General features: G+C 44.8%; 1 protein-coding gene across 8 annotated transcripts in view; it reads right to left on the bottom strand.

Moving 5' to 3' along the window:
• Positions 1-3,980: 3,980 nt before the first annotated feature.
• The window catches only part of NF1 (neurofibromin 1), a 319,551-nt gene continuing 313,038 nt past the window's right edge, over positions 3,981-10,493 (bottom strand). For 7 of the 8 annotated variants that reach the window (XM_042966177.1, XM_042966176.1, XM_042966171.1 and 4 more), the window contains one exon: positions 3,981-7,659. In XM_042966177.1, the coding sequence (XP_042822111.1) occupies positions 7,517-7,659 (143 nt within the window). In that variant the 3' untranslated portion in view covers positions 3,981-7,516. The remainder of the gene's footprint in view (positions 7,660-10,493) is intronic. The other variant, XR_006211074.1, reaches the window with a different exon arrangement.

Genomic DNA, 10,493 nt, shown 5'->3' with positions numbered 1-10,493 from the left:
TGGGCTCTCCAATCTGGTAGTCACCAGCCCCATGTAACTACATTTACTGTAAATGACATAAAAAGTAAGTTCGTCAGTTTCAATAGCCACATTTCGGCCTCGTGTGGCTGTGGCCACCATATTGGACAGGGTGGCTATGGAACATTAACATCGTCCCAGGGGGAGACTGGGGCAGCGGTGCCGAGCTCCCCCTCTGCTGTCTGACCAGCTCTTTGCTGTGGAGGCGGCACTTTGGAGCCATAGAAACTGGGTGAGCAGCGCCCCCTACCAGCCAGTGATGGACACGTAGCAGGGTGGGGAATCCGCCTTTGTGGCTCAATGAAATTTGGAGGTTACTGGTGTTTTGTTTCGTTTAAACTATAGCATAATTAGGACCTTTTTGCCTGTTCCATTCTATTTAGTTTAATTAAATGATCTTTTTGAAATATTTTTAAATGTCTATATTATCTAGTTAGGGAAGTTTCCAACTATGTTTTTTTTTCTTTTTTCTTAGCCATGCTTTCTTGTTTATGCTCCAAGATACACCCTAGGGTCATTTTGTTTGGATCTGGATTGGAAGTGCATTAAATCAGCAATTTGCAGGGGCGCCTGGGTGGCTCAGTCCGTTAAGCGTCTGACTCTTGATTTCAGCTCAGGTCATGATCTCAGGTTTGAGATTGAGTCCCACATCTGGCTCTGTGCTGACAGCGTGGAGCCTACTTGGGGTTCGCTCTCTCTGCTCCTCTCCCCCTCTCAAAATAAATAAATGAACTTAATTTAAAAAGGAGTTAAAAAAAAAATCAGTAACTTGGGAAGACTTGACACTGTACTATTCAGTTTTCCCACCCAGGGCTGTGGTCTGTCTCTCCATTTACTCAGCTCTCCTTTCAGACCTGCCGGTCAGGTCAGTCACATGCCCACCTGCTGAGAAGTGCTGTGGGAGGAGAAGGACAACACAGTGACTTTTTACGAAGCAAAATTAATTCCTCTTAAAGAATCCCCTCTCTCCCTACTCTTTTGAGGTTGAAATGGCTTTTTCATTATAAAAAGACTTTTTAAAAAGGTTCGTGCTTTCTTCTAAAGGTATGAATGGACAAAATACACTTTGGAAATTTCACTGAAACGTGAAATCTCAAAACCTGGATTACGGTTTTCAGTCGGTCTTTATTAGGAGACACAGGTCATCTCCATTTTGGTAGGGATTTTGCACTGGGATTGCTATTAGGAAGAGGGTTTTTTTTTTTTTTTTCTTATTACATCTATTTCTACAGTTCCCTGAGAACACAGAGCCTTACGTGTCCTTCAGCAACCATCTGCCAAGGGCCTCGAACGCGCACGATGCCTGCAACTGAGGCTCAGAGCCTAGCCCGAGTGTAGGAGCGCTCCATCACAACCCTGCCAACGAGCAGCTGTTCCAGAACCAAGAGAAACAAGTGCCTGAACGGAGCCATTTCCAGGAGGTGCTGATGCTGGAGTTCATTTGTGAAAACAAGGGGTCCAATCGATGTTTCTTTCTTCCGTGAGTGGAATGAATGCCTGCAAACTCAGAAATGGAGTCTTTTGTTAATCAAAACAAAACAAAACCTTTTTTTCATTTGTCTCGGGATACAATTATAGGTGGTGGTAGTGGCGTTTTTGCTTGAAGCCTAGATCACCCAGTTCTTTTCTGCCTTCAGTGCATCGATTACTAAATCAATAAGGGAGGACCCCTTGCCATCAGTTTCTGACTGTACTTTGACTTTGGGCCAGACTCAGAGATACAGAGTACCCCTGTTTTTGCTGCTCTGGGGCTAAGGCATGTTTGTTAAAAATCTTTTTAAATGTTTATTTGAGATAGAGATAGAGAGAGAGAGAGAGAGAGAGAGGAGAGATAGCATGAGTGGAGAAGGGGCAGAGAGAGAGAGAGAGGGAGACACAGAATCTGAAGCAGGCTCCAGGCTCTGAGCTGTCAGCACAGAGCCCGACGCGGGGCTTGAACCCACGAACTGTGAGATCATGACCTGAGCCGAAGTCGGATGCTTAACTGACTGAGCCAACCAGGTGCCCCTAAGGCCTGTTTTTGTGGAGTTAAAATGTAGGAAATTAGGGTACATCCCCCAAAGTGGGACAAAGAATGGAAAAAAGTAAAGAACAGAATGAGCGAATCTCCTGTTGGGGTGTGATGCTTTCTGCCTAGATGCTTCTCTGCTACCTGTCTTCTCTGGGTCGGGTCATCATCCCCAGCTTCAGTTACCTCTTATACAACCCTACTTTTTTTTTAATTTTTAAATTTTTAAAAAATGTTTATTTTTGAGAGAGACAGGGAGAGCACGAGCGAGGGTGGGGCACACAGGGAGGGAGACACAGAATCCGAAGCAGGCTCCAGGCCCTGAGCTGTCAGCACAGAGCCCGACGCGAGGCTCGATCCCACAAACTGTGGTGAGATCATGACCTGGGCTGAAGTCAGACACTTAACCGACTGGGCCACCCAGGCGCCCCTATAACCCTACTTTCAACTGCTCACTAGACATATCTCCACCCGGACACACTTCTTGGTCATTTCTCAAGTCCCCGAGGGTGTCCCAGAAAGCAAAAGTCTGTACAGGCCAAGAAAGGGCACGGGGCCCCACAAAAGATAAACAATATGGTCCGTGTCAAGGAGCTTATTGTCCGGGGATAGAGAGGTGTGGTCCAAAGGGTTATTACCCCAGAGGCATCCCTAGTTTGGGCTACCACGCCTTAGGCCACAGGGAAAAGACAGCGGAGTTATGCCTGGGCACCCAGGACAGTCACCTCAGAGGCTTTAAACTCTGTCTGTCCCTCCTAGAACCCCATCCCTGGAGTCTGCCTGTGCCTCAGAGGGCCCAAGAAATATTAGCAAGCTCTTCAGGTGAGGTACACCTGCTCTGTGTCCCCACAAACAGACCAGCCCTTGCCCCACACGTGCGGGAATCTGTTTCATGGTGCTTTAGTCCTTTATTTAACGTCAGGCACTGCCACCTCCTAAGGATCAGCTCTGTCCTGCCTACAGGGTTTAGGCTGGATTCTTTCTCCACCTGGGGGTAGCCCACCTAATGGGGTAAATAGTAAAGCTGGCATCAGCTGAGCCAGGGAAAGTGTTTTCCAGTGTTTACCCACGTAGTGTCACAGAAGAGTCCACGGAGGGAACGCTGAAAAGGTGGAGAGAGCTGTACGGTCCCAACACAGGCCCTCTGACTGCTCCATCGCAGGGGGGTCTTGGCATTTCTAACGGCTCATTTTAAAAGAAGTCAAGACGGCTCATCCCAGAGAACAGTCACCCCTCAGCTTAAGCTGTCCTGAAAAAGCACTGGATGGGGATCAGGCCACACAACCCCCAAACACGGCACAGAGAGTCTGAGAAAATTGTGGAGGCCTTCACTCTGACCTTGCCCCTGCCCTTTTCCCCTGAAAACAGGGCATAATCCCCTCCTGTGAGGGCCATTCTCCCTAGAATGGAAAAAAGGAGCATCCTTATCTCCAAAGACAAGACCATGGAAACAAACAGGCCTTGCTAAGTGTCCCCCACCCTCCCCTTGACTACACTTACCTCACACTCTTTGACTATCATGTTCCTCCGTGACCGCCCTCTTCATCGAGCAGAACAAGCATAAACACCCCCAGGTCTAATTGCTTCGGGTCTTCATTTTCTTATAAAGGCTCCTGTGTCATGTAAAACTTGTATACGTAAACCTGTGCTGTGTGCTTTTCTTCTGTTAAGCTGTCCTTGTCAGTTTAATTCTCAGACCCAGCCAGGGACCCTAAAAGGCTCGAGGAAAACTCTTCCTCCCCTACACGGTTCACCAAAATTATTTTACTTTTCCTTTAGAGAGGTTCTGGAAATAGAAAGGTCTGTCCCATGCTGTGGGAGGGAGGAGAACCCAAGGTATCCTTAAAAGAAAGGAACCGGCCTTGATGTTTCAAAAGATCAGGGAGAAGTGGGGGGAAGGGAGAAAACAGAGCTGAGGCATGTGAAGCAATTAAACAACTCCCCACATCTTAGAGCAGATTGAATTTACATTTTACTTAAAAAAAGGGGGGTGGGTGGGTGGTGTGGAGTACATACACAGGGAGGAAAACGGGGTGGGAACAACAATGGTCTGAAATGGATTTCTACAATTTTCCCCTACAATGATCCATTCTGACTGCTGGGCAGTATTTCTCCTGCTGGCGGACAATATTCACAAGGCTGTAGACGAGGGAACTGCCAAAGTTTAGGCCCAGATGGAAAGGAGAGGAAGTTATCATATACAATGTAAGTTTACAATACACAGCATTTTCTTTAAATGATGTAACGCAGTCGCAGGAAGAAGTTAACAATACTAACACGAGAATAATCAAATTTTTGTTATCCATGTACAGCAACTAACTGCTTTACAAAAAAAGCAAAATAATACAATATATCATCACATGTATTTACAGTGTAGTAAATATACTTTTCTGTCAAATTTTACACAAACTATTTACAGGTGAATATACTGCTTTAAAAAAAATTGTGTGGCTGACACGAAGAGTGAATTTTGTTTAGAAGTCCATTGCATAACATTGAATAAGACATGCCTCATGATGCCTGGAGGGCTGGGAGGGGTGTAGCAAACAGAAAGCCAAAACGAAACGGAAAAAGCCTAAAACCCGCTAAGCAGGGAGGGAGTCCTGTGGGGGTGGCAGCTGACTGCTCCTGGGGGTCCAGGCGCCCCCTTCTCCTCCCTCCCCCCCCCCCATCAGGATTGCACGGGGCTGGCATTCTGTACCGGGCAGGGGAGGGGTGAGTGGATGAAGGGCAGAGCCTCGCCGCTTTCCCCCAGAGCCAGGGAACGGCGTCGCGATGTTGGTGAATGAGGGCGCACCCCTGGGATGGGGCCCGTGATAAAACAGGTGGGTTCTGCACAGCGACGTGCTGAGTCACGTTTGCCTCTTTAGCAAGTCAGGGGAAACATCCACGAACCCCAATTATGATGTTCTTTGTAAAACTCACATCAGATTACGCAAAATGGGCAACTTGCTCTGAACCTCAGATTTCTTGTGTAGATAGATGGTGGTAGGAAGCCTGAGAGAGTGTTTCATTTCTCAGGGGACGAGTACTGGTGAGGCTTAGGCTCATGTTCATTTTAGTTACTTGGAAAGTTAGGTTCTCCTCAAAAGTCAGAAGTTCTCTAAACAAGGTAAATTTTAAACCTTAGGGCGTTCTCAAATTTCCAGGATGTACTGATCAAAAAAGTATTTTCGCAGTTCAAAGAAGGCTCAATTTTGATTTGTGCAACGCTGATCATTTCGTGAGGTACTTCAAGTGAATTCATTCCATTCATTACACTAGAGGGAAATAATGAATAAATTTAAGAAATATCATACCTGGAAAAGTTTGTTATGGAAACATCACTATTTTTAACAGAAAACCTTTGGCAGTTGCTCTATTTTGATTGGGAGAAGCAGAACAGTGTGACAACACCCACCGACACACACCGAACCAACCAAGAGGAAAAACGTGGAACCACAATGATTAAAGGCTCACATCTGCCTTTTATTCCAGGATCCAAGGAGTCGCGATACCTTCCCAGGAGCACGGGGTCGTGGGAGAACCACGACCTTAACAGCAGCGCGGCATCGGGTTGTTAAGGATCTACCTCTAAACTCAGCTCTAGTCTTAGCATCTTTATAGACTTGGTTGCTCTGTTACCATAAACACTACTCTAACGCAGCCTCTACAATAAAAACACAAATTTAGTTAATTGCACCTGTCTTCAATATTTTCCAACAGTTCTATGTCAAAATAACTATTAACTTTAGTATTAACTAAAGTGTTTTCTCCTTTTATTTTGGCAGATGGTTCTTACTTTTCCGAGACTGTAAACAAATTAAAAAAATTAAATTCTTGTTATTTCTCAATATCAAAAGCAATTTTATTTACATTAACATATTACATTGTTACTGTGTGGATAAATGTGAAATGTGTTATATTATTAAAATCAGAACACTTCAATGTACCATTATTTCTTGATTTAGCTGTGGAATTTAATTTACTGAAATCCGCTCATGGAATAGGACTACAGGAGGCTCCCCTCCCCTACGTTTCTTTCCCCTCCCAAAGCCATCACATCGGAACATATAAAGGGAACCTGGGAATAGGGGGCTATTATCTTTTTGTAATAAATACGGTTCAGTTCTAAATTGGAACATCCGGATACTACGACTGTGTTCACTGAAGTCAAATCATTTTGCATACTGCAGGTACCACCCAAAACTTGGGTCTGCATTACCAGGGAAATTCCAACACCAGGATAACCCATACGGTTCAGTATAGCAGCAACTGTTAAGGTCCCCTACTGTCACACTAATGCAGGCCGGCCCGTCCTTTCACAGTGGTTAAATGCAGTTCTATCATATAGAACCCAAATGGTTTGCTAAAAGGATTCCTGATTTTTTCGGAGGGGAGGGGGTGAGATCACAAGACACTTAAAATACATGTCGTCAAAGAAACTTTTGATAATATACACCACACTCTGTGTTTCTGGGAAAATCATCCAACGAAATGAAAAGCATCAGCTACTCTAGAAGTCCCGTACCATTCCATTTTGCTATGGAGCTAATGCAAACATTTACGAAAATGACCTTCAAGGAACAATTTCCAACACTTTGTTCACGGGTTACCCTGCTCAGAATTATTTAGGAAAGAAGAGAAGGAGGGGGAAAACAGATCATGACTATACTTAGTATAGTTTTGGCTTACAAAAACAGAAACAACAACTTTCAGCATACTTAAAGGTTAAAAGATAATCAACTGGAGACAAAAATAAACTAGTTTGGATGACTGAGTTTGGATAAGGCCTCAGAACCCGTCGCTTTAATTCGGTAACGTTAAGATATACGTGGTTATGCTTCCTTTCCTGTGATTATTGCTAATACTCGAGTGTTAGTATTTTGTAAGAACTCATTACAAAACTCTAAATCCCTCCACCCCCCAAAGTACCTTGCCTGTGGCTTTACGGTGTGAAGTCACTGAGGCTTGACGTCTACGGTTCCTTCGGTTTTGTAAGGTAAAAAAAAGTCCACAGCTAAAAGTCAGATTAAACATACCGGGGTTATAGTGCTACTTGTCCCATGAACTCCTATCTCGAAAAGTGTGTAAGTGAGACTAACACTTTACTTTGTAGGACGAAGGAGGGGAAAACATAGAAGGCAGAGCTCTGTGCAAATGGCTTTCATAGCTGGCCAGTGGTAGCAGTAATCAAGAGTTCATCCTTTCTCACAAGTGGGACGTTCTCAGTTCAAGCGTCCTGACCTCCCACTTTCTTTGCAGTTGTTCCGAACACCTGCTCACACCAGACACGCCAAAAGTAGGAGAACGACAACAACAACAAAAGTTAAAGAAAAAGCAGCATCAGATTTAGGCAATGCTTCCAAGAGTTGATCATCTGGCAACATGGCAGACTCGGACGGGCTCCTCGTGGAACATGAAGTGCAGCGTCACAGCACGGTGGTGAGGGGTCACTGGCGAAGAGCCCGTGTGAGTTAAGTCTGTTTGAAAAAGGAAAGGAAGAAAGCTTCACACGATCTTCTTAATGCTATTACGTTTGAAACTGCCAGCGCTTCTTTGCTTCTGCACCTGGCTTGCGGATCCATGGCGAGTGCGTCCACTGTTACAGTGGCCAGAGGTGGGGGAGAGTTCAACGTTCTCCTTGTCGATCCCTGGAGAGAAGAGAAGCAGCCAGTTACTCTCCCTCCTCTGGTGCTGGGCTCCGGGGCTGAATATCGGGACGTGTAAAGGAGGTGCAACCTGGCAAACTGCTTTCGCATATTTCATTGTAACAGCTGCTAGGATGTTTACTCACAAAGACCTTGCCACACACAAAACTTCACATTTTGTTAAGCAAAATTTGCTATCACGGCAGAAAAACAGCATAAGGAAGAAAAGAAAAAGAACAAACTGACAAGTTGCAAGGAAAAGCTAGAGAGGCAGGCGGGCTTGAGCTGAACGAAAGGCTAGCAGCCACCAGGGAAGACGAGAGCTCCTACCACCAAATCATACCAGAAGCTTCCAGCAGAGGTCAGCTTCTAGCCACATGGCCTTACTGGTGTTTAAACACAGAATGTACTCTCCAGTTGCAGAAGATACTGAAATTTGTCATTTCAAAGAAAGGAAGATTTTTTTTTTTTTTTAAATCACAGTGCCTGTCTCAAAGGAACTCAAATATTTACTGAGAATATATGACAAAGGTTATACTGTAGAATCTTTTAAAAAAAATACTTATTTTGAGAGAGAGAGTGTATGTATGAGCAGGGGGTGGGGGAGGGGGAGAGAGAGGGGGAGAGAGAGAGGAAGAGAGAGAGACTCCCAAGCAGGCTCCATGCTGTCAGCGCAGAGCCCGACGTGGGGCTCGAACTCACAAACTGTGAGATCATGATCTGAGTGGAAATCAAGAGTTGGACACTTAACCAATTGAGCTACCCAGGTGCCCCTGTGGAATCTTTGCTTTAACCTTTTCAACTCTGGCATATCACCTCATGTTCTGCACCTAAAATAGATGCCATTCGTTTCTTTCACGGAGGAGATTTAACCTCCAGAAACTGGGCCCTACAATGAATTTTATCAACAGTCCAAGCAGTGACTTCATAAAAGTAACCGGAAGCAAAACACAACATAGTTAATCAGATTAGTAAAGATTACAAATTAGGTAACAGAATAGTGGTGACCCTGGGAAGTAGTGACTGGAAGGGGGAATGTAGGTAGTTTCCTGGGGGTGTTGGCAATGTTCTGTTTCTTGATTCGGATGTTGGATTTTTAAGTGTTCACTTCTTAAAAGTTCACTAGGTTGTAAATTTGATCTGTGTATTTTTCTGTTACGCTTCAGCAAAATTTACCAAAATAATTACTGATCATACCCACCTATGGTATCACTTGGTGGGACAGCAGAAAGTTGGAGAGCATGTTGGCAATTTGTATCAAAGTGCAAAATACTGGTTGATATTTACGGATACAGAAAGATGACCATGATTTAGTAAAAGTAGAAAAAAAAAAAAACAAAAAAAGCTGGGAAAACACCTGCCAGAATACGTTATTTCTGGGTAGCGTTAATTCAGGTAATTTTTACCTAATTCTTATCATACCATTTGATTTTTAAAATAAACATGAAATCTGAGGATGAAAAAATACCCACTTTTGGACAAAGGACCATTTCAAGCCAAGAAGGCTTTATGTTACAGAAGATGGACATAGATCCAGACATCTACTTACTGGCTCATGAAAAGGAAGTGAATTTGTGATGACCTTCCAGGAGCCACATCATTTAGATTTGGTCCTGAATTCCATTCAGAGTGTAAGGCCAGATGTGCACAGGCTCAACAGGGGTTTGCTGTCTCGAACTTACCACGGGAAGGTGGACACTTGCTAGTGTTTCTTTATGAGAGCGTGCACCGGGCTGCAATCTGAGTGCAGAGTCAGACCGCGCCCCCCACCCCTCCCTAGGAGCCGAGCACAGGGAACCAGCATCCGGAATCTGTCCCGTTCTAACCATGTGTGCAGAAAGATGAATGGAAGAAAAGCGCACCCCGGTGTTCACAGGACGCTTCTCTGGGTGACAGAACTCTGGATGAGCTTTGTCCTCGTCTGTGTGTTTATTTGCATCTTCCTCAGGCGATTTTTTAAAAAAATAATAACAAAATGCAAAGAAGGCTGCTCATCATCTCTAGTGTGCCCTGAGCTCTGCAGTGTGTTTGTGCAGGCTCTTTTCATTGCCACGCCTGTCTCCGTTAGATACATCCAACCCGTTTTTTTCTCCTCTCCATTTCCTTCCTGATGCCTTCTGCAGTCTCCTGCCAGAACTTTCTCTCTCTCTCTCTCTCTCTCTCTCTCCTTGCTTCTAGAGGGCATTTGTATCTCTTACAGTCTCCCTACACCACCAGTTGTGTCTACATCTTATCTCCTCTATGCCCAAAAAAGCAAAGATTATTTATTATTCATTTTCCTTTTCCTTTAGGATCTAGTTGCTATCTTCTTCAGTAAATATGGGCTGAAGGGAATGCTACCAGTTTTAAATGTGATCGCTGTAATTCAGAGCCAAAAAGCGTGCAACCCCTGATCTCGAGGGTGTGGTGTCATATATGGAGTGGAAAAGACAAAAATAATTTTTTTTTTAGCTTTCTCCATCCAAAATTGTCATGAATTCAGTGCATATGACCTTCCATTTCCTTAAATCTGCATGGGGCCTACAAGTTCAAGTCCACAGTTCCTTACCTGGGGTCCTATCCTTCATAGAAAGTAAGATTCAGGCAAAACGAGGATTTAAGAAGAGAAGAGTCTGAAAACAACTGGGAGACAGCCATCAGGAGGAGCTCAGCGTGGGCAACCACGAGGAGGGCCCGTGGCCCTCTGGCAGCAATCCGCCAGCCTGGGGCTTGCTCTCGTGTGCACACCTTTGAGATAGCCTTGCCACTGCTGGGCTGGGCTCACTCCAGGGAGAAGGCACTCGTTCATTACACTGTGAGGGGCAATGCTTCTGCGGAGGCACAAGGGCCTGCTTGCT

This window comes from Panthera tigris, chromosome E1 (genome assembly GCF_018350195.1).
Source record: "Panthera tigris isolate Pti1 chromosome E1, P.tigris_Pti1_mat1.1, whole genome shotgun sequence".
NCBI lineage: Eukaryota > Metazoa > Chordata > Mammalia > Carnivora > Felidae > Panthera > Panthera tigris.
Note: the sequence above shows the minus strand (reverse complement) of the source record. Positions and strands in the feature narration are given on the sequence as shown.